Source organism: Neodiprion virginianus, chromosome 4 (genome assembly GCF_021901495.1).
Source record: "Neodiprion virginianus isolate iyNeoVirg1 chromosome 4, iyNeoVirg1.1, whole genome shotgun sequence".
Lineage (NCBI taxonomy): Eukaryota > Metazoa > Arthropoda > Insecta > Hymenoptera > Diprionidae > Neodiprion > Neodiprion virginianus.
The window spans coordinates 22,701,675-22,726,093 of NC_060880.1; the positions used below are offsets into that span (position 1 = coordinate 22,701,675).

Consider the following 24,419-nt stretch of genomic DNA (forward strand, 5'->3'; position numbering starts at 1 on the left):
TGATATAATGGAGACCGGGAATTCGTCGCAGGTTAATTTCGTACCAGTTCTAGGTTATAAACTGATTTTACAACGTGCCGTGACGGGCGTTCAACTCCGAAATCCGACGAAAGTAATTTCGTTGTATTTGGCGATCGAGTTTTTCAAATAACGAGAGATTTTTATCACGGAATCTTAGGACGTTGTCCCGCGGACCGAAAGATGCAGCATTTCCCCAATTATTGACAGTAGGAATTGGAAATATGTGGGAAAATCGCCGATGTCGGAGTGAAAAAAAAGCGGCAGGTGGGGCGAATCGGTGTATGCGTTGTCGCATGCTTACGCTGACTTCGCTAGGGAGGCAACGGCGGCGAGCTCAGATCACACATCAAAATGGCCGCATTTTAGTCTACAGACTGATTTTCTTTACTGTTTGCCAAACGTGGTAAAAGGGTGCATAAAGTGTTCGTTTAAGTGACGCGATCTGTTTCGCTGAAAATTCCTCCGTCGTCAGAGCAGAAGTTTTTCGTGAAATAGACGGGCTTTCGGTAAGGAGATCCCACTCGGTTTATCATTCGCACTCCGGTCCTCGCCGGACCAAGCCCATTGTGTATTGACCGATTTATTAATAGATAATAGTTACTTTACAATGATGAATTGAATGATCATTCGATGGCAGATAATGTCGTTCAACGATCTAACCTTCGCTGAAAAAATTAAAACGGTATATTAATTAGGCAATCTTGAGCGATCGCTTATTTTAACTTTCCTTCACAAACCAGCTTCACACTCTACTCTAACAATAAATATCCCAATAGTTAACAGTGTTTATGATTTAATTTCACTACGCGTGTGTCGCACGTTAATCCGTAAAAAGGTTCAAACTTTTATATTACACGCTAATGATTACGTGACATAATAATTCCAAGTTAATTGTTGCGCTTTTCGGAGTATTGTTTATTTTACGTCGACTGCAAAACGGTCCGCTTCTTGCCCTTTAAAAACTTTACAAATATTTCACCAATGTTCAGTTATTGTAGTCAATCTTTCAGAGTAATTCTCTCGGGAAAATTTGATACAGAATGAAAAAAAATTTACCCACAAATGTGAACCTGACACACAGAATTCAGCTTTAAGACGAACTTGTTTATTTCATGATTTGTGGTTATACCATGCATTAAAAATTTAACTCCTAAACGTTTGAATTTAACTTCTATTTATTTTTTCATCTTTTAGGTTTCGAAGAGTGGGTTTTGGTAGGATGTTGCGACACCAACATCATTCGATGCAAAATCAACTCAGAGAGCAGAATAGGTGTGTATATTTATTTAAAATAACATTTGCATTTTGTAAATTACCATTACAAAATAAAAAAAGGGCCTTCATATCTGGTTATCCCCTGTCAACCCTGAAGAAAAAACGCAAATACCAATGAACACGTGTTCAAAATAATATAAAAAATGGCTTTTCTATATACAGTAATAATTCACTTTATTTTGAATAAATTTATCATTACAGTTTCATTTGTTCCTAATAAAAAAAATTCATAAATATTTAACTAAATCATTTTTAATTCTAGGTATCAAACTTTAGAAAACTGAGATTAAAATGTATCTCGCTACAATGTCTTACAAGCTATACGTCTATGATACTAAAGTTTATATGATGTTAATATAACAGTACCTTTTGCAGAAAATGGTTATCTTGGAATTTTGGGATTGTCTAAAATTCGTTAAAGTGTAATAAAGAATATAGAAAGTACTCTTATTTTGCAAATTTAGGTCCTTCATAATCATTCTACAACTGTAAAACAGTACTTTTTTCAATGTTTTTTTTTTTTTTGGTTTAAAGTTTCCAACTTTTCTACCTCAATTATTTCTGAGAAAAGGAATTTTATTTTTTATCATTTGCATGAAAGGTTCATTTCACAAATGATGTTTGCAAATAAAGTATAGAAAGTTACAACAAAATAATGTGTCTGATAATCACATTTTGAAATAGAAACCCTACTGCAAATTCATGTGGGATTCTGTTCCAAGTTTTCATAAGAGAGTGTACTTATGTATGTAGACATACAGATGTAATACAATTTTTTACTACCTATACTTATGTGTCTACCCACAAGAAACTGGGATAGGATCCCATATGAATTTGCAGTTTTCAAGAATTATATCCAAAGGTGATTTGATGAAATAAAAATATTCGCTATATGAAATTTCAAATTATTTCATTATTCTCATAAGTTGGTAAGTTTATCAATTTTCAAAAATTTCAGAAAATGAGTTCGAAATGGTCTCTAATCCATATAAATTACAAAATTTTGGACGTGGTTTAACTGATATCATGAAATGATGGATTTTAGGATGGCAGGACCTATGCATCCGATGCAGCAGCATCCACACCAGCCGCAGCATCCTCATCAACATCGAAGTCCACACATACCGCACCCTCAACAACAATTAGCGATGGCTGCGCATCAACATCCTCCTCACCAAATACCACACGGTATCGCTCCTCAGAACAATCCTCGACAGCCAGTGTTGCTTGGAATCAACTCGCAACACACTAATGGTATGTTCAATTCATAATTATACACCCGACTTTCAATTACAAAGTAATTTGTTTCATTTCGAAATAATCAATGTAACAGTTTAACAATTGAAGATATTGATGTACTTTCATTGTACATGACAACTTTTGATGTTCTGGTGCTTTCTTTTTTCGTTTATTGTGAAAAAGCAATTGAACAATGACGTAGAAAAGGGCAAGCTCAGATTTCAATATCATTTCATGTAATTTATTGCTATATATGTTTTCACTTCATTTTATCACCGTAAATAAGTGATGTTTTCGAACCAAATTTTCTTCAACTTTCACCCTAACTCTGCAAAATATCTTTGAACAACTTTAAATTATCTTCACATATTTCACCATCACTCTGCTCTTCTATATAAATAGTTTTGATAAGTCAGTTTGCCTTTTATTGAAAAAAATAATTTATTCAGCAAATGATGTACTTGTGATTTCTCCGAGAGGAAATGAAAATATGTGATAAATTACATAATTGAGTCTGTTCAAATTTCATTATTAAAAATTAATTATTAGTGATCTTTAATGAAAAAGGCATATCTCAACGTTAAATAGCCGTAACTTAGCATGAAGGTTTTAATGGACTTAGTTTAGAAACACGTATAGAAATAATTTATAATTATTTTACTGAAGATTTTAAACCTGTATGGCACAATTTGCCTTTTTAAGCAGGTACGCCGAGATATATCATTTCTACATGTCTTGCTGACGTAGAGACAGATGTTTTTCATGAGGATTTATCACCATAAAGTTAGCACTGAACATTTTTTATGCATACAATATATTTTATTAATGTGAAAATTTCACACTACAAACTTGCAAAGTTTTGTTGAAATTAGATGATAGCAAGAGACTACGTGAAGTATGAGTAATTGTTGATACCATTCTCTACACTGCTTCTGTATCAATGATTTTATTTGATGTAATTGTTTATTTCTTGAAAATTCACCAAGCCTCGAAAGTTCAAAGAAAAACTGGGCTAAACATTACTTGTGGTAGTCAATTACGATAGGTAAGCTCTTACCATAGAAAGAGAAAATACGTAGACTTACTGTGTCGCTCTTACTTCTTTGAGAACGCTTTTTCTATACCAATCTAACCTACTGCAAAAATTGACATTTTTGATTTGGCTGAAACTTAGCTTATTTTTTTTTTTTTACTCTGTGAAAAAAGTGACCTTGATTTTTTTTCAAATTATTTCGTTTAGCCATTGATGAGTTATGTATTTTTGAAAATTTTACTCGTTTATATTTCAAATGCTTCTATCTTTTTGAAAAATCAATAAATGTAATAAAATATCAAAAGCTTTTATACGTAAGTTTTTTGCATTTCAAAATTAAAATCTTATTTTTAAACTTAGGTGTATCGATCGATTTCTTTTTTTGAAAAATCTTCAAAAATACCACTGTCTTTTGCACAAATTTTACGCCGGTTTCATTGGGGAGGAAACGCTCGTTTTATTTTTTTTAAATTTTCAATATTGAGTCACTTTTTTTTTTTCAATTAAAACTTCATATTTTACTCGAACCGCTATACGAAAAAATTTAAAAATAATAAGGAATCTTTTTTCACAGAATGTGAAAGTACAGCAAAATTTCAGCCAAATCAAAAATATCAATTTTCGCAGTAAGTGGGTTGAGTATATCCTTAAGCCGCATGAGTACGCGTTGCGTTGTGGATCGCGCTCATCGCGCTCAAGGTTCTCAACATAGTTAGACACTGTTGTAGTGGTCACGAAACTCGTGATTTTTAGAACGCATTCAATCCGCTATTCACCGGCCCAATTATCAGATTGTTTATTACGCAGAAATATACAGGGACTTACCCGAAAACGAGCTTAGTGATTGCTGTTATTTAGATCACTCATCAGATATGTGTGCCCTATAATTTAGTTGTAAATAGTCATGACTCCACAAATGAAGAGTAAGTTATTTACATGTAAAATATAATGTTTTGAGCTCTGTATAAACTTTTGGTTCTGCCGTGTATGCCCTCAGATTCTTTAAGCTCAATTACAACTAGCGAGGTTATTTCGTTACAGCAGCCTCAATTTCTCGTGCCAAACTTTAAACTAGCAGTATTACAAACAAAATCAAATGATCAATTTTTATATTTCTTCCACAGAGTGATTCCACCACACTCTGGAAATACCAATTATTGAGTGCTTTCAATTTTTCAGCAAAAATGACAGTGTCTCAACAATTAATGAAGTTACAATAAAGTTATGCACTAGCGGGTACAATAAGTTTGGATCCTTCAAAGGGACGTCGAAGTGCTGGTTAATCAATTCTCATTTCATACTTTTTTCTCTTCAAAGTAATGCAATCGTTTCAGACTTTGGGCAATAATAGTGTTAGCAATTTTGTTTGTGTATTCATCATCATCGTCCGGAATCAAGGGATTCCGGAAAATCCACGAAAATACTGAATATACTTATAACAGCAACCTACCGATTACGTGCATATACAAAGGTTAAGAAGAAAGGAGGGAAACTTGGATTGAGGAGTTTAATGTTTGAGTATATAATTGATTTACTGTAAAAAATATATGGAGTACAATGAAAAAATGTCAAGGAGGAAAAAGTGCAGAGAAGTGAATTTAGATGTTGGAATCGAAGATGACGTGAGTGTGTATTTATGGAAGGAAAGATCCAAGGCACTAGCTATTTGCAGTTTAGGAGTAGAGGAAGCATTATCCTGATGCGGTATGAGATCCGAGACAGCAAGGTGATGATAAGAGGATCCAGTGTATAAGGTAGCTGTAAGTGTGTGAAAAGAATCTAAGTTCTGGAAGATGTAATATATTGGGCAAAAAAACCATGGATTTTGGCTGGAATATCTGTCGAAGTAAAAAAATGTAAAATTTCAGTTTTTACAACCATTCTGCTAGATTTGAAAAATGCTAATATTTATTTTATTACTTACATTATTGTTCTAAGAAGAAAATTTTAGATGCAATTGTAGGGTGATAAATTATTACGGCAGAGCCACAAGTTTAGAATTTTTACCAAACTCCATTTTCAATATGATTTATTTGATTTTATCAGCCCGCCACTGTTTTGCAATAGTGGCAAGTCTGTTACTTCTACTAAATGTCACAGAGGCAAAAAAACATCTTTCCTCGTTAAACTACACTGCCGAAGACTTACGACTCTTTTTTGGACCAACAGGTTGCATAGAAGGTCTGTTTAAGTTTAGCATTTTATGTATAATACTTTACCATTTAAGCCTAGAAATAAGTAGACATCTTTTCTGTACTATTTTAGGGTGGCAACAGATGGTGAAAACTGGTGAAACTAGAATTTATCAGGTATTTTTATAGTTTGGGAAAACTGGGAATTACACACGTCCATAAGTGGCACGTAGTTTTTATCGGTAACTCATTATAAAATAACGTTTAACATTAAACTGTGTTTGAAAAATCTTTAAAAATATTCTTGTGCTATATATTAGGAAGAAATTATGGGATTCCATTTGAAATTATACAGAGTTTAGATTTGTGTTTGTCAGGCCATTTAATTTTTTTCTTAACGAAATCAAGAAAAAGTACAAAAAACCAAATGCTTGGGTTCATAAATTCAACAGGCTTCAGTTTAGCCACTTCATCACCAGCGTGTGTTTAAATTTCAAGTTTGTTAATCGATTCTTATGCAACTTTTATTTTCAGCTTAAATTTCACAAATATTTCATTAAACAGTGATGCTGAAATCAGCAATGAAAAATAAACAGCAAAACACTGGAGTGGTCAATTTTAGTATAGTTAATCCAACATTTAGATTACAAATATTGAAACAGGTTTTACTCCTTTGATGAAGATGATGCCAAAATATTTAGAAAAAAACTGTTGAATAATTTTAATAAGAACGAATTGACTTGCAAGTTATGATATTAAGAAAATTCCTTTGTGAGTGAACGCAATTCAAAATACATTGTGCTGCAGTCAAAGACTCTTTTTTCCTGTAATACCCGGTACTTCGAAAGTTTTGTATCTTCAACAAAGGTTTCCTAAGTTTTTTAAATGTCGTAGTGGTTTTGTGGTACTCATTTCACTTGCTGTAATTTTTTCCTGAATTTTTCCACGGTTTTTTAGTAATTGAATTTCTCGATTAAGAAATGTTGACTCCTTGGTTGGAGACAACTTCTAGCTTACTAAGATTGTATTTTTCTTTCGAACTCACTGAATTATAAGAGCAAACATGCTTTATGGATGATGAACCTCCTTTAATAAGTTTAATTTCTTAACATTTATAATTACGTAGCAGTAAACCTTAATTTTCAACTTTCCCCAGGCGTAATGGCTAATGTTGGATTAATCGACCAGAGCAATACAGTTGCTGGTACTCTTCCCACTCAACTCACTGTTCAACAAGGACAACATCAAACTGACCAACTGTCTCAACAGCAACTGCATAATCAACAGAATGCGGAACAGAATAATTCACCTCCGAATGAAGACAACGGAGAGTCCAGGGACCAGAGTCCATCAAATCAGAACCAAATCAACACAAATAATACAAATTTGGCAAACATGAAAGAGAAAACTCCGATGTGTCTCGTCAATGAACTCGCAAGATTTAATAAAATCCAACACCAGTATAGATTAACCAATGAAGAAGGCCCTGCACATAAAAAAAAGTTTACTGTTACTCTAAAACTTGGTGATGAAGAATTTGTTGCCGAAGGTCCAAGCATTAAAAAAGCACAGCATAGCGCAGCCACAAAAGCACTTGAAGATACCTGGTACAGACATCCACCGCCGAAACCAGCAAGGGCAATGAGGATCTTACATCCAGGAAAATGTCCTGCTGCTTCTGGTAACAATTAATAATGCACCCTCATTGCCGATTGTCTTAATAACATAGAATTTAACATTAGGGGGTCGGTTACATGACTAATTTGGCGATAATTATGAAACTGAGTCATTAAATTATGTAAATTCCAATGGGAACATGAAAGTTCTTGCTCGAGCTTCGAAATATTAATGTAAAGATAAAATTCTGGCACGTGAACGTAAAATATCGAAATTCTGCATTTATGTTGTAATGGAAAAAATAAAAATAAAACAAAGATTTATTCATCCAGTCCTCCAAAATAAAAAACGGTAATAGCAAACAGGTAATCTGCTAAAGTATGTATGTCAGCGGTACTAGTGAAATACAAAGTGAATCTCAGGGACATACAAAAGTTCAAGAGATACTAGTTACGATTTCATTTTTCAATTGATTATTACTTGATTGGACGAGCTCTTATATGAGAAATGAATATAGGAGAGGGCACTATTTTGTCGAAGTTATATAACTGACCCATTAGTACTTCATGCGCTTCGAATAGCTAAAAGGATTACTCGAATTTGGTCTAATTTGCAATTATATCAATGTATGTCATATTGATAAACTTAAAAAAAGTTATTAAGAAAACAGGTTTTACTCTAATTGCATTTCATCCCAAGAGATAATATTTTTAGGGAATTCACAGATTTCTAAATTTTATCCAATAATTTCAGAACATCTACCACCAACAGTGGAATTAAACGCTTTAGCAATGAAACGTGGTGAACCAACAGTTTACACATTTAGCCAGGCTCCTCCAGCCCCTCTGCAACAGTTTGTGCCACATGGATATGGAAACTTTCCTCGAATGCTGACCCCACGTTATCCAACCTATAACCGTGGATTTCAATCACAGCAGCAAGGACTCTATGTTGTAACATTAAAGGTTCGTTCTATTATTGAATCTTGGTGATCGGTCAATTATGTAAACGTATTTTTGTTAACGTTTCGGCCCGGATATGGGCCCTCCTCAGAACGATTTATTTATTTAACTGTCAAGAACAACAAAAGTTTTTTATAAGAAAAGTACAATCAGACATTAAATACAGTAGATGTAATACTCTTAGGGCTATTATACAGGGTGTCCCTAAATTGCCTCCCACGGACTAGCCAGCATGATACCTCGTTAAAATCCAACCGAGAATTTTTTTTCCGGAAGCTCGTCCGACGCATAGTTTTTGAATTTTAAGCGATAGCGCTAGGCCAATCAAAGTGCACCATTTCATCTAGATTTGCCGCCACGGATATTGCTGTTTTGTTCGCTGGGTGAATTATTATTATTCGTTTACGAATTAAATATCGGCACCTCCCCTCTCTCCCTGTTGTACCCCTTCTCGAGCGCTGACCTCGGTATTGTTGCCGCGGCATACGCTGCCGGCCGCACATCCATGGGCGCACACTTGTGTGTGTAAACAGAAGCGCATCCTCAAGCATAAGGGGTACAGCAGCGAAAGAGGGGAGGTACCGATATTTAATTCGTAAACAAATAATAATAATCCACCCAGACGAACAAAACAGCAATTTCCGTGGCGGCAAATCTAGATGAAATGGTGCACTCTGATTGGCCTAGCGCTATCGCTTATAATTCAAAAACTATGCGTCAGACGATCTTCCGGAAAAGAAATTCTCGGTTGGATTTTAACGAGGTATTATGCTGGCTAGTCCGTGGGAGGCAATTTAGGGACACCCTGTATATTATAGGTTAATGAGTACTAAAAAAATAAATTTTTGTCAGACATGGAGAACATAGTCATAAAGATCCCAGCTCCACTTTCTAGGACATTGTGCAAACTAATTTTACTGCTAAAAAAACCTCTTTAAAACCTTTTAATACAATGACATATAGACTGTGAAGATACATAGTTTTTTAATCTTTTTAATTAACGACCTCCAACTTGTAAGTCCTACACGTTAAACAACCAGAGGATCCGACATTGACTACCGTTATTCAAAGAACATTGTCTCCACAAATTGTAAATTATGAATTCGACTGTATCTTAGTCCGCTTACTATAAAAAGGTAAATAACTCTCTAAGTCTATCTTTTTTTCAATTAATCAAAACTGTACTCATTAACCTATGATATATAATAGCCCTAAGAGTATTACATCTACTGTATTTAATGTCTGATTGTATTTTTCTTATAAAAAATTTTTGTTGTTCTTGACAGTTAAATAAATAAATCGTTCTGAGGAGGGCCCATATCCGGGCCGAGACGTTAACAAAAAATACGTTTACATAATTGACCGATCACCAAGATTCAATAATAGATTATATACGAGGTCGAGAATTCCTATTCTTCATATTAAAGGTTCGTTGCCTAAAATTCATCTTTGCTGATCGACAAATCTTGTCGCGTTTAAACAAAGCATAACGTAAGTAATTGCTCTAGGTTGGAGATCGCGAATTTCTTGGAAGAGGTGTTACTGGACAGGCTGCACGCCACGACGCTGCTAGCCGAGCTTTGGAACAACTGCGCCAGCTACCATTGCCTGAAGAAATAACAAACACTTGTGCTGCAAACGACAATGGAACATTGAATGGAATAGATGATCCTAATGCGGAATTGAAAAGCCCTGTTTCGCTTGTTCATGAGACGGCATTGAAACGAGGCCTTTCGGTAAACTTCGAAGTTGTATCAGAACGAGGCAAGCCACATATCCGAATTTTTGTTACCAAATGTACAGTTGGGGATAGAACTACAACTGGAGAGGGATCATCAAAGAAGGTAAGCCTCCAGATTTGTTTAAAATTACGTCTATAAGCATATTTCATTATACTTGAAAATTTTTTTTTCAGGTATCGAAAAAGCGTGCCGCAGAATTAATGCTGGATGAGTTAAAACGCCTCCCTCCTATTCCTCTTACAATTCAAACTCCCTCTGTACAGCGTTTAAAACGAAAACCACCAGCAACCAAAAAAAAATCACGAAATCTCATAAAAGTTTATCAAGAACCTCGCACTGAGCCTGAGGCGGCCGAGGAAGTGAATCCCATTTCTCGTCTCATCCAAATTCAACAAGCAAAACGCGAAAGAGAACCGGTTTATACACTTGTAGATGAAAAGGGCGCTCCACGACGTAGAGAATTCATCATGGAAGTTACTGTCGGATCAAATTCTGCTCAAGGAGTTGGGCCAAATAAGAAATTAGCTAAACGAGCTGCTGCTGAAGCACTACTAATGCAATTGGGATATAGTAAACCACAGCCTCAGCCAGTTAAGCCTTCAATCAAGACAGGAGATAATGAAAATTCTGAGGGAAAACCAAGGAAGGTTACGTTCTTAGAAGAAGATCAGGTCAACGAAATTCCGAATCATTCTGTTGGCGGTAGGGTCTTTATTATGATTGGTATAGATAATTACGGCTGTGGATCTGGCAGCAACAGTCAGTCAATCATATATTCAAATTCCAGGTACAACTGGACGACAACTAGTTCCCGGGCTTCTGTTGGTAGATGGAGGCCAGGAATCAAAACTTGGTGGAGGACCCAGTGTTCAAGCTGTAGCTGAGGAATTACGTGGTCAGCAACAGCATCAGACCCCCGTTGTTTCCCCCAAAGATCAGTTGAGGTATTTGGCTCAGCTACTAAGCTTTGACATACAGTTCAGCGACTTTCCAAAGGTATGTTCAACATGATACGTATATTCATTATTATGAGAGGTTACATTCAGGTGGAACAAAGAATATAATAAGTTATGAAAAATCATTGTAGTATTCAAGTCTCAAATATGTTATCCAAATACGACGATCAGGGTTTAATGGTGTGGTGGTGGCAGTGATGGCAGTGGGGGGGAACCAACCATTTTCCACATCTGAATGACACATAAAAAACAATTACCCTGCTGGACTACAACGGCCAATCTAGTTTGCTGTATTATTTCTGGTTTTGGTTTTCAATTTCCCGATTTTTGAAATTGATTTTAAAATTTTTGATTGTGTTCACACCAACTATGTGTTTATCATTTCCGCATCACTACACGTAGTAGATGTTAGGTCCTTTGTTGTAGTGCTATTCTTATTATGCTGTTGTTTTATTCAAAAATATTTCTCCATACCATATATTCAAATTCATAGGTGTTTTTTACATTATTTTCAATAAATAATTTACCACAATGAATGCATCGTGAGAGTACAACATATGTGACTGTATTTTTAATTGCGTACTATTAAACAAAACAATGTGTATACTTGAAATTCCTAATGAGCATTACAATGGCACCTATTTTGAAAATGATTTGTCGATCGGAAGTTCCTGCTTTAAATCGGCCCGAATCCATCGCGGTTCATGTACCATGCTGGTACCTCACTATACCCTATTTGTCGATTAGGTACATTCTGGTAGTAACCGAGGTAGTTATAATATTATGCGTAAATTTTGCCCATACCACACCAACTATAGTATAAGTTTTGGCAATTGCCAACAAACGCCTAAATACTTGTAGTTGTTGGTTTACTTCATTCGATCACAATAATGATGGGATTAATAAGAATGTGAATGTGTATGCCGTAAACAGAAACTTCACATTTACTAGAAACTCCGACCTTCTCTATTTTTTATTAAAGAACAATTCAATTTCAGCATCTTTAAAAATACAGATAAAGTAATACAAAATACCATGTGCCGAAGCAAAAAGTCAAGAAAAATACGTTATTTCAATCAAGGAAATGAAACATTCAGGAGCATTTTCAAAACCAAATTGAGTAGCCACACTGGTTAAGGAATTTTTGATTTCACATCTTATAATGATCTTGATTGATACTACATGGTATTATCTCCCGCCATCACAAATGAAGTGTGTGCCATGTATCCAATATCGATTCTCCGATTTCTAGGGCAACCATAACGAATTCCTTTCTCTTGTCTCTCTGAGCACTGATCCGCCCCAGGTGTGTCATGGTGCTGGACCAACAACAGATGCAAGTCGAGATCAAGCTGCGCTCACAGCTTTGCGCACTCTCAGCAAGCTTGGCTTAGACAATGTAACAAACCCGCAAAACAAAAAAGATAAGGGAGCCTCAGGGGATGGCTTACACATTAGTAATCAAGTTAAAAACACCATGCTAAATGGAGCCATTATCAAATAAATGAAAACGGGCTTTGGATAAATTTCGATTCAATTTTAATTTAACAGTGTTTTCTATATTTTGCTAAGTGCTTTCTATTGACATGTGATTGTTGTACTGAAAGTATTTGGAAAAAAAGCTCGTGTTAGTATTGAAACCGAAAAATGAAAATTGCTCTTATGCAAACAATACAGATTAATTTGATAGAAATTATATGTATGAGCCCAACAAAGTAATGAAAATTTCTTATTATTAATTCAATGCTGTAATAATGTCCACAATTTCCAAAATCAATGGATTTTGATATCTGAGATAAAATGCGGCCATCTATAACTATCTTCTGACGTTACAGATCAATTGCCATGAATGTAAACTATATCTAATTACCTAACACTGATATGTGAACTGAATATAAATCAATAGTTTCTTTTTTCGATTCATTTTAATCTAACGCTTAGATAGATTCTTCTACAAAACATGAATATTTATTATTCCAATTTTTTTTTTATCAAAATCTCATAACAATATTCGTAAATAAATAATAAAGTTATCAAGTATCATGTATACAAAATCAGCCAATATTGTTAGATGATTCTGACAGCAAATCTGTCGAGTTGTGTTGCATAAAATAAAATATATATTTGAAAATTGAAATCACAGAAAATACAAAGAAAAAACGGAAAAAGATAGGTAATTTGATGTACACTGTTCTATGCTCCAATGTGCTTTTAAAACAGGGCCTAGAAGCACTCTGAGGTTATATTCATGTTAATATCTAATGTAATAAGAGATAAGAAAAGATGTATCAAAGCTTTCATGAATAACTTGTAAACTGGAAATCTCTACTTTGTACAAGATGTTGAATTGGAAGTTTTGATAAACATACAGAGGTAAAATTTCAAATTCGTCTCGTCTTGTAATTATTTTCAACAATTCTAATTTAATTCTTCTAAATGTAAGAATTAGATTCATACGACGTATCGAATTTTGAAATATTACCGTTAATAAAAAATACTGAAAAAAGATAAAAAAAAAAACATTCACATAATATAATAATGGATGTAGGCAATTTGGAGCTCAGTACAGGATCGAGGCAAAATAAAATTAGGTTGCACATTTATTTTATTTTAATTTTCTTTTAAAATGTAACTGACGCTTTGGTTTTCAATTTTATTTTCATAGACATGTACGTGAAGTTCTGTGCTGAAACTCCCAAGCAACGTTATCTTATATTCATTATTCATATTGCATACATTACAATATTAATTAAAATTTCAAACTATGAATGATCGTTAATTTTTAATTAATATACCTAGTTTTTTTCACGCTAAGCAAGCGTTTGAGATGTTTGAAACATTGCAAGTTACTCTGAGTGAATTGTTTTCATATTCACGCGTTTTTTTTCTTTATCATTGTTTTTTACAATATATACTTACCATTTTGTCAAGTTGTTTATAGATTACTTCACAAGTTGATGAATGTTCATTTTCCCAGATATCGCATTGTAGTTTCACATGGGTCTATGTGTGAATGGGGTTCGTAATTCTTTTTCATGAAACTCAGCTACAAATTGTATATAACAGAATACCAACTGAATTTGATGTAGCAAATAATGAAAAATTTTGAGATAAAAAAATTTGAAGAGTCCCGAAACTTGAGTAAAGCCAAAAATTGTTTTACAATAGGACCTCCCATCCCCTGGATTACTGATTTGAACGAAATACGATATGGTGGTATTATTCGGCTACAAGTGCATAACAGTTGAATACTAGCAGCAATGTCCGGGCTGAGCTCCTGCCCAAAAAAAGGCTCGGTAAAATTCGATATGGATGGAATTATTTTGAATTTGCTTTCACCTGATTTAGATTTTTTGAATGTAGCTCCAACGTAAACGTATATATTAAATTATTCAAAAAATGTATATAACAAACAATTTATAATATGCAACAATGTTTTTTGTTACTGCTAGTATCTTCTAGTGTATGAGGTATTTCCTGATAAGGAATATTTCGTATTACATTTATGCCAAATCACGTTCTAAACAGTGAGTCAACCAGTGGGAGTTCTTGTTAACTGCCAGTAACAGGCACGGCTGTTTCAATAGAAAACGAATCATGTAACTCCAGAAGATGAAGCTCAAATGAGCCTTACTTTACCCACATTAATGTATTACACGCCTTATAGAGATAGTTGGTAAAATATTAAAGTATTATAATCAATATAAAATCTAAGATATTTGGGAAAAATAATTTTATGCGCAACAGTTCTAAAAACAATTTTTGATATTTAACCATAATCCTAGTTAGTTATGCTAAAAAATGAATTTCACAGATACTGAAGTATGGATTGATTCCGTTAGAAATGTACTGATCATGAGTTTTTATGCTGCTATTAAAATCGTCAATACCCGTAGTATGGATTCTTCGTTTTGGAACGAAAATAAATAGTTGAACAAAATAAATATCCAATTTTAGAACTGTTGGCTACGATTGCGACATGATTTTCTCTGCAAATCGATTAAATAATTGTCTCACTTATAATGTAACCGATGACTGTGGAAGTCATGTAATGCCAAGTCTGTGTATGTCTCTTACATCCAATTTAATCAGTTTTGAAGTATATGAAGTTTCTGTAGTTGAACAGCAGGAAAGTAAAGATATAGTTGTAAATTCTAAATTATAATTTTAATTTCTGGAACAATAACAAATTTTCAAAAATTATAATTTATTCCTGCGTTGAGGCAGCAGCAATTTATTATTGTAAATTGTACAAAAATTACAAATTAGTACTACGGAAATTTTCAATGCCTGCCAAGTTTTTATGGGTCTTCAGGATGGAGCTAACAGAATAGACTTGGCAAGAATGGGTTTGACCATTCCGAACATTGTCGGTTTGTATTCGAAATCAATAAACAATTACAAAAATGTTGAAAAGTCAACAGTTTATTTTTTATGCAAGATGATGATAACCGAGATGTTTTGCAAATCCAGCTTGAACTGTGCAAACTGATGAAAATTTCATGTTATCCATCTTAAACTCTGAAATATTATTCAAATAAAAAGCCCTTCAAAATTTGTTTCATTCAGTGATAAACAAGTAATAGACTATTACGATAAAAGTTCAATAAGTATAGAAATACAAGTGTATGGCAGAATCAGAAAGTAATATAATTTACTTAGATCACTGATGTAGTGAGTAGTACATATATATATAAGCATATATATTAGGCTGATTCAAAAAAAACGGCTAATTTTTTTTTTTTCACAATCTTCACATAAAAACTTCCAAGAAGGTGTGAAAAGACGCCTGTAAGAAGCAGAGCCCTTAATATTATTATTAAGAGGTCGCGCATCGGGAATTTCTATTTCCCGTTTAAATAACACAGGAATAAATTTTTTTAAATTTTGCAATTTCGTATTTTTGCAACGGCTCATTGAATTAGCAGACCAAAGCATATTTTTGTAGGAAATTTGACGCTCTACAAAAAAAGTCCTTACAAAGTTTTCGATAGTCACACTCCTTCAAAAGTTATTTGAGGTCAAAGTTGAACTTACAAAAAAATTCAATGTTTTTTTTTTCGATGATACTATGAATCTTTTCTCATTATTTTGTTATAAAGATATATTTAATAAATATATCTTACTCTAATTGGGCTTTTTCAATCATTAATTTTCCCATCGAGTCAATATAAAGTTACCTTACAAAAATGCGATGTTAAATAATAAACATGTTATCATGGAGAATCCATAACTGATGCACTTGACTATTTAAAAATGTAATTGTTCCGAAATCTATCCTCTTTATAACAAAATAATGAGAAAAGATTCATAGTATCATCGAAAAACAAAAAAAACATTGAATTTTTTTGTAAGTTCAACTTTGACCTGGAATAACTTTTGAAGGAGTGTGACTATCGAAAACTTCGTAAGGACTTTTTTTGTAGAGCGTCAAATTTCCTACAAAAATATGCCTTGTTCCGCTAATTCAATGAGCCGTTGCCAAAATACGAAATTGCAAAATTTAAAAAAATTTATTCCTGTGTTATTTAAACGGGAAATAGAAATTCCCGATGCGCGACCTCTTAATAATAATATTAAGGGCTCTGCTTTTTACAGGCGCCTTTTCACACCTTCTCGGAAGTTTTTATGTGAGGATTTTGAAAAAAAAAATTAGCCGTTTTTTTTGAATCAGCCTAATATATATATATATACAAGGAATCCTTGTTCCTCAAGCAAGAGGTTTGTTCGTGCTAGCTACACTTTCTACACTTCCGTGGGAAGTGTACACTTGCGCGTTCGTTTTAGCGGACGTGACGTCGGATGGCGCTGTTCGTTTTACAAATGTCACTAGACTTTCGTTACACTTTTTACACTCGGTCTAGACCAAGTGTAAAAAGTGTAAATGATTCAATTCGCGTGAATGCTACAGGTTTTTCCACCACGTTAGTGAACTGTGATGCGATATATACCTTAAAACTCTCGAGTGACAACAAACCTATGACCTCACTGCAAATTAGAACAAAGCAGTATAGTATTTTACTTAAAAAACAACATTCAATTTGATAACGGTGTACTTAAAACATAAGGTATGAAAGATTTCGTTAACAAATTCCAAAGATGCTTTATCTTATATACTAATTTATTGTATTAATAAGTGTTTCGAGGAAAAAACGACTGTACGTAACGTGCGCCACTTTCTTGTCCCCACTTTTCTGCACCTTCTGCACTATTGCGTTCGCGCTATACACTCGAGAAGCCGACGTACACTCCCCAGCAATCCCTAGTACACTACCCTACTTCTTTTTACACTCGTGAGTGTAGAGTGTCGTAGCTAGCACGAACAAACCTCGTGACTATGAATACTGGTGTAAGGTAACATCTAGTAAGTTACTACACTGCTGGTGCCTTATGCTGCCTATGAAAACTCACCTCAATGCGCACAGTCTGTGTCAGCCGACAGTAGAGTAATCATACGAATTTCCGAGCCTCTCCTGAAAGTTGTGGCTCGTCGCGAGTATTTCCACCAATACCCAGTTTCCCACCTTATATTGCAGTATAATCATGATGGTATCGATCAAACAAATATCCAAACATCATCATAACCCCGGAGCATGTGTCTCGAAAAAGAACTCTTTAAATTTTTAAGATAAAATGTCAAATCTGCACGAAAAGTTGCGCAAATTCCGAGCCGTATATTATAAAAATAAGTGTTTCTTACAGTCAGCCGTTTTAGATCACTCGTTTTAAAAGTAGTGAAGTAATACAGATTCTAAAGCTTCGACAACGAGTAAAAAATTATATATGAATAAAAAGTTGGGTTATCAGTATAATTCGGACATTCGAAACTTCCTAAATTTGAACTTGTAACCATTCCATCTGAGCTTCGAGATCCGCTGACACTAAATCTACCGAAATACCGATACCATTGGAATTTGTATTCATTCATTTGAAAATGTTCAAGAATACTTTCCAAAGTGGTTTCTTATCCATTTTGTACAGCATTGGCAGCAAGCCCCTGCAAATTTGGGATAAAAAAGTGAGAAATGGTCACATAAAGAGGATCACGGACAATGACATTCAGAGTTTAGTTTTGGAAATTCTTGGTAGTAATGTCAGCACCACTTACATAACGTGTCCAGCCGATCCGAGAAAAACTCTCGGGATAAAACTGCCATTTTTGGTGATGATCATTAAGAACCTGAAGAAATACTTCACATTTGAAGTGCAGGTAAGATTAGAGTGATCAAATTTTCACCAATTATTATTTTTATTTATTGCATTGCTCAATGGTCTTCAGTGATCCTGAAAGTTTTGGACATCCTAACGGATTTGTAGTTTCTCAGTTATTTTAGGTCCTCTTTTTGTTCATCGTTCTTAAAAGGATATTAGTTTATCACTTATAAGCAAAATTCTCTAAGGCACTGAATCAATCGATAAATATTTATGATAAGATCCATGGATCTTACAGGTAGGCAAATTCTATTCTATTTTCAATGTAATGCAACCATTTGCCATATGCTTAGAATAATGAATTAGCAATTTTTTAGCTATTGTTTGAAAAAGTACCTTTTATTATAATTTCAAGGACAAAATGCAAAATTTTCCCATAAGAAAACTGGTGGTTAAACTACTACAATAAAGTCCCATTCTAATGGCATATTATTTACATCAAGAGGAAGCAGATCTTTCACACTCAAGCTTGAATGGGTTCATTTTATGATATCCTCCCTCGAGTACTGTAGCATAATCAAAATGACAAAATGGAACAAACTTTCCAAGCTGTGGTAGCAAATATGTTATAATTTATATTAAAATGAAGCAAGTCCATCCGTCAAATCATACTTCATGATTTATTTGGAAAATTCTTTGAAAAAACATGAACCTGAAGTTGCAATTGATCAAGCTTGTTGAAAGACTTCAACAGTCACCAATACTGAGTTCCACTAATGAAGGAATAGGTCACTAAGGTGAAGTTTACATTTTCATGCTCACTTAGGTTTCAATGATCCGACAAGAACTACTTATTGAAACTCAGTATCAGTGTAATTTGACTTTTCGATTGAAAGTGATCTCTCGAACTTCAGGTACCCTAATCTGAAACAGTCTAGTGTGTATAGTACAATTGAGATTTTAATTTCTAAACATGTCAGTTTGATATCCGTTACATACGGTATTTTTTGCCGAAAGGTAGCTTTATAAGCACTCTAAAACTGAAGGTTTTCCCTAAATTCCGCCTAAAACCTCCTTATTTTTACCAGTAAGTTATTTTTTTCTCATAAACTAAAATGGTCTAAAAAAAATAAATGCAACGTTGCTTGAGAATACTGTTTTCTACTTCCAACTTAGTATAGGGACAAAAAAAATATATTGCATCTCAAAACTCGCTTATACTTCACAAACCACAATTTTTACAGTTTCAATGAGTGCCATTATCTATGGAATAACTGTGCTCCCCTAAATTATTTTTTCCTATATCTAGTTGGAAATATAAACATTGTTCTGAAGCGTCAAATTGATTCTTTCAGCCAATTTTTGTTAATGGAAAAACAAAACAAAACCCCCCGTTAGTGTTAATATTGTCCACAAATTTTTATATTTACAAAGGAGTTTTTTATTCTATAATTTGAACATATTTTTGGGGTGCAAGCGAAAAAAATTCTAAAACGGCGTAAATAACGGACACCTTAGTGCGTATCTAATTTTGTTCTATTTAGTCAGTACCGTAAATAAATATTGGAACCTTAATATTGCCAATTTTTAGGAAGCTTTCCCCTATTTCACAGCACAATTTCGTTGTAAAATAGTTAAAAGGGGTTTTCCTGAAAATGTTCGAACAATCAAATTTCCAATAAATCTGATTACAATTTGATTCTGAACCCTAATTCTTAAATTTGTTCAAGTATCAAAATTGCACAAAAGTTATTCAATTTCAGAAATGTTAATTCTATGTTATATGCTGCTATTAATTAAGAAATAATTACGATTATTTGATTAATCAAACAGCACTAAACAAAGACAATGAGGGATACTATTATGAATCACATTCTTCCAATTAGTTAACTTATTCCACATTTTTTCAAATTTATCCCTAGGTAATAGACGATAAAAATGTCCGACGCAGATTTCGAGCAAGTAACTATCAGTCAACGACAAGAGTGAAACCATTTATATGCACAATGCCAATGCGATTGGATGATGGATGGAACCAAATCCAGTTTAACCTTGCGGACTTCACCCGAAGAGCTTATGGGACAAATTATGTAGAAACTCTGAGGGTTCAAATTCACGCAAATTGCAGAATACGCAGAGTGTACTTTTCTGATAGACTCTATTCGGAAGATGAGCTACCTGCAGAATTTAAGCTCTTCCTTCCTATACAAAACAAAGCAAAGTGTTGATTTTAAGTAACTACTATTTTAAAAATGAACTCATACAACAAAGATTTTCCTTTTCTTACCGCATACTTGAATGCAAACTAGACATAATTTATAGAATAAATATTTCTCTCCATGTGCCTTCATTTCTTGTTTCATCATGACTATATTTACACCTGTTTTAATCATGATACTCAAGATTATTCTTTTCAGTTTTAACGTGTCTATCAACCTTGCAATCCTGGACAACCAAACGTTAAACGCTATTTTTGATGTACCCTTGCAAGGTCCGAAAATACACGTAGAATTCTGAATACAAACGTCATATCTGTTTGTTTTTATACAAATCTCCACCTCAAAAATGCAGATGAAAAATAATTCTTCAACTCACACGGTGAGCTCAATGATACTACAGATATTACTAATAATCAGACATATTTCTATATTTTATCATTGCATATCTCCTCCAAATTGAATAATATAATGAAATTCAGAGACTCCTTGAGATCATCCGATGAGAAGTTCCCATCAAACCTCAGCTACAAGAAACGAAATAATTTTGTAAGGTGTAAATCAATTATAAACATAAAACATGGTTTTTGCCGATAATACATTATTTATAGATTCAATTATGTACATTTAAAAGCATTTTTTTTCCGCTGATTTGGAAACAAATTGCTGCTAACTTTGAATGTTCCAAGTTTTAATGATTGCTCAATTGAAAAAAAAATTTTACTTATGGACAACGCATGAAATAATCATGTCTTTTATAGATTTGAAGTACTTTTATTTATATTTTTTTGTGAAGTTATAAATTCATTTCGTGAACTGGTCCAGGTTTCAGACGCAAATAATTACTTTGTTTTTCGATTAATCTGATTTTATTTTCATAATATGGGTTTTCTTTGATTAATGCGTAACTGTGTGTTACAGGATATTGATGATTTCCACTTTAAACACTTCTGAAATCCACTTCAGAGTCATACGTTTGCCTTTCAAACAAAACATTTACGATTTCTGTTCCTGAGTATTTTTCCAAGTTTTTAATGAAATCATCGATTGTATTTTTACTACTTTTTATATGCTCAACGTATGGTGTTGTCTCTGTATCATGTTTGAACATGCTTTCGTTGCAAACTTTTTTTTTTATATACTGCGCCTCTTTAACAGTGAAAAAATCAGATTTAGGTACGTGGATCTTGCCTTTCACAATATTTCCAATAGTATCCTGTACCATTTCCGTTGTTACACGAACTTGTGTTGATTTTAATTGGAGCAATGCAGTATCTAACTCGTTTCTGAGTTGCATACATATTTTGTCGTTTAAATTAAGATGTTCTTTTTTTAACGAAAAGTCCATTTCTACTGGCCCTATTGAGGCAATTCCACTGCCTTTATCAGCACAACCCTTTCCACTTTCTATTAGTTTACCTTGGCCGTAACAATTTCTTCGATTCTTAGAGTTATATATTGATAATTCAACCTCAGTGATCGTGAAACCTTTGTCTTTCAATCTTGACAAAATTTTTTTGTTCACCGCATGACGTAATTCTAAGAAGTTACACACTGCTTTGTCGGTTGATAATACTGCCTTTTTTGATCCCTCCTCTGACAATACTGCTTGAGCTTCAACAACAGGCGGTACATTGTATGAAAAATCCTTCAAAGCACTTTTTACTTCACCGGAGGACATTCTTTTTTCAATTTCATAATTAATCAGTTGTTCTCTAATGCTTTGCACTTCGGTGATCACTTCTTCAATAGCTTTTACACTGTGACTCAACAAACTGTTACCTCGATTAGTTTCAACGTTTTTCAAGGTTTTTGAACTGCTTATGTCAGAGTTAAATTTTTTTACAATCATATCGATCTGTGTTCTTGAATTTCCTTTCACTGTAGTTATATTTGGAGAGGAGTGAACTAAGCCAGTGCTATCTATCAAAATTAGCTTTTCATTTTTAATTTTCTGCTTCGATTCAGTTTCTTCATTACACTTATAAGGCTTGTTTTGCAGATTTTTACTGTCCTTTTCAAGGCTCAGATTAAGCAAATTCTCACCGATCTGCCGTTTCAAAAACTGACTTTTTTCTATATGTACAAACGATTTTACAGTTGATTGTTTGCCTTTGAATATTAGAGACTTTCCTTCGGTATCCCAAGTTGACTTGTCTTTGATTTGTGTTTGATCTTTGCTTTTTCTACCCCTGCGATCTGATTTTTTCCCTTCCTTTTCGCAAGAGTCAGCAGATTTAGTTTTTCGTTTCTCTATTACACGTGCGATATTATCAGTGTTATTAGTCATACTGGAACTGTGTTTGCTGTTCGATACTTTGAATTCATAATCGCAAAGTCTCGCTAGTTTCTTGCCTAGCTGGTTTACAGATTTTGAATTATTTTTCAATATTAGATTCTTATTATCGCTTGTATTCATAGATACACCAATATCCTGCGCCATAATTTTTTTAATTTGATTTATTCGAGGATCTTCATTTGAACATTGGTTTGCAGTTGTCACACCTATAGACATATTGCTTTCGGTTGCAAAGTATTCCATATCGCATGGTTGGAGTGGGCCTAAATAAAGCATGTTTAATAGTATATTAAACTATGTTATAAGTAGTGTCTTAGCTCTATAATATCCAGTATCTAAAGTCCACGGAGCAAATTAAATCCTAGAACTAAACATTGAGGGATAAAAATGTTGACTGGAATGAAAATTTGACAATTGTGGTAATTCGAAATTGATCTAAAAAAAATTATAACACAAAAGAGATTACGAAGTGAATGATTAGCTGTATCGGTTATATCAATTGCTACACACAGACCTGTGTATATTTCTTCCGTCTGACAACTTCTTTCTACCAAATGAATTCCCCATTTCAACATATACATATCAAAAAATGCCTGACATAATTCAATCGGAGTTTCATTCTGATCGTAATGTCTATCTTGGAAATAAACTCTTCTAAGTCGACAATTTGGATATACAATTATTCTTTGAATAGCTTGATAGTCCGATCCATGAACATGGTTGCAAAGGGTTTGTAGATTTATTTCCAGATTATTCCAGCCTTCGTCTAACTTTAGTGGTATTTGAGTTGTGTTTGCGTGAGCCGGTTGAGGTTTTTCATGGCTATGGGTAGTCAAAGAAAATTGTCGACGATGCCTCGCCTTGTCTATGAGCTAGAGTATATCGAACAATATTACCAGTAATAAATATAAGTATATAGTTGAAGAATTGACTCCAATAAAAATTTGCAAATAATTATTATTAAATTAACTTTGTATCACAGTACTGTCGTCAGTAACTGAGAAACCATTTCGTTTCACCAACCTGAAATTCGAGTTTAAACATTAGCTCCAAGTTTTTAACAACAAGAACAAAAATTGGCAATCTAATGTTCAGGACATCCATTGGATTGGCGGGACAGGTTATATTTGTTGGTATAGGAGTTTGGTGTGGTCCCATTATTTCAATAACTTTATCATGATTTAATATCTGGTCTTCGACTCGACGAATCCTTCCATCCAGTGAAATATGCTTAGACCATAAACCAAGAGGTCTATCTCCGATGCTATACAATAATGAGACAAAACCGCAGCGTTGTGGCCTTGACATGATTGCAAGTAACTTTGTAAGGATGATTATAATCTTCAACTATATTTGCCTTCCTGTTCAAATCCTATTAAATTTTGGGACATTTCTTGCAAGTACAGTATTTAGTTATTCGCATTGGATTGTCGTAAAAGACTTTTCTTTTCCACTGTCTTTGGAGTATGTTTATTTTGTACGTCATTTATATACTTTAACACATCTGTTTCATTGTTAATGATGTATTTTGAAAGTCTTGCATTTCATTAATAGACATTGAGCCGAATAATTGTTTGAATTTTTATAAATTGGTACTGCATATTTTGAAAGTTCACTTTAATTGAGCATGATAGAGAAGTTACATGAGAATTTATTACATTTTAAGGGCAGATATCATTTATTTTCTGTACCGTTGGGTGTGTTTTTTCTTCCCGATCAAATGTTTCGTGAAATCCCACTATGAAATCTCAATCAAGATCCTAATTCGTTTCAAC

General features: G+C 33.7%; 2 protein-coding genes across 5 annotated transcripts; both read left to right on the plus strand.

The window, feature by feature from the left end:
• The first annotated feature begins 90 nt into the window (after window positions 1-90).
• Window positions 91-15,398, plus strand: LOC124301747 (double-stranded RNA-binding protein Staufen homolog 2). Of its 4 annotated transcripts, none has more exons than XM_046757127.1 (10): window positions 91-527; window positions 1,216-1,293; window positions 2,342-2,550; window positions 5,615-5,749; window positions 6,857-7,381; window positions 8,071-8,282; window positions 9,788-10,123; window positions 10,195-10,723; window positions 10,809-11,017; window positions 12,230-15,398. In XM_046757127.1, the coding sequence occupies exons 2-10, from the start codon at window positions 1,241-1,243 to the stop codon at window positions 12,479-12,481; spliced, it is 2,460 nt and encodes an 819-aa protein (XP_046613083.1). In that variant the 5' UTR covers window positions 91-527; window positions 1,216-1,240; the 3' UTR covers window positions 12,482-15,398. The 4 variants fall into 4 exon arrangements, with proteins under 4 accessions (XP_046613083.1, XP_046613086.1, XP_046613085.1 ...); XM_046757129.1 differs by lacking the exon at window positions 91-527 and adding an exon at window positions 633-703; XM_046757130.1 differs by lacking the exon at window positions 5,615-5,749 and having other exon boundaries at window positions 95-527.
• A 1,976-nt stretch (window positions 15,399-17,374) lies between these two features.
• Window positions 17,375-20,479, plus strand: LOC124302316 (cilia- and flagella-associated protein 20). Its single transcript, XM_046758348.1, has 2 exons — window positions 17,375-18,187; window positions 20,052-20,479. Exons 1-2 carry the CDS (start codon window positions 17,912-17,914, stop codon window positions 20,355-20,357), a joined length of 582 nt encoding a protein of 193 aa, XP_046614304.1. The 5' UTR covers window positions 17,375-17,911; the 3' UTR covers window positions 20,358-20,479.
• Window positions 20,480-24,419: the final 3,940 nt, after the last annotated feature.

Bases quoted from the DNA above. Each gene is read 5' to 3' on its own strand.
- LOC124302316 (XM_046758348.1), top strand. From the start codon at position 17,912: ATGTTCAAGAATACTTTCCAAAGTGGTTTCTTATCCATTTTGTACAGC. The intron at 18,188-20,051 runs GTAAGATTAGAG...ATTTATCCCTAG, and splicing joins ACTTCACATTTGAAGTGCAG to GTAATAGACGATAAAAATGT.
- LOC124301747 (XM_046757127.1), top strand. From the start codon at position 1,241: ATGTTGCGACACCAACATCATTCGATGCAAAATCAACTCAGAGAGCAG. The intron at 1,294-2,341 runs GTGTGTATATTT...GATGGATTTTAG, and splicing joins CAACTCAGAGAGCAGAATAG to GATGGCAGGACCTATGCATC. The intron at 11,018-12,229 runs GTATGTTCAACA...TCCGATTTCTAG, and splicing joins AGTTCAGCGACTTTCCAAAG to GGCAACCATAACGAATTCCT.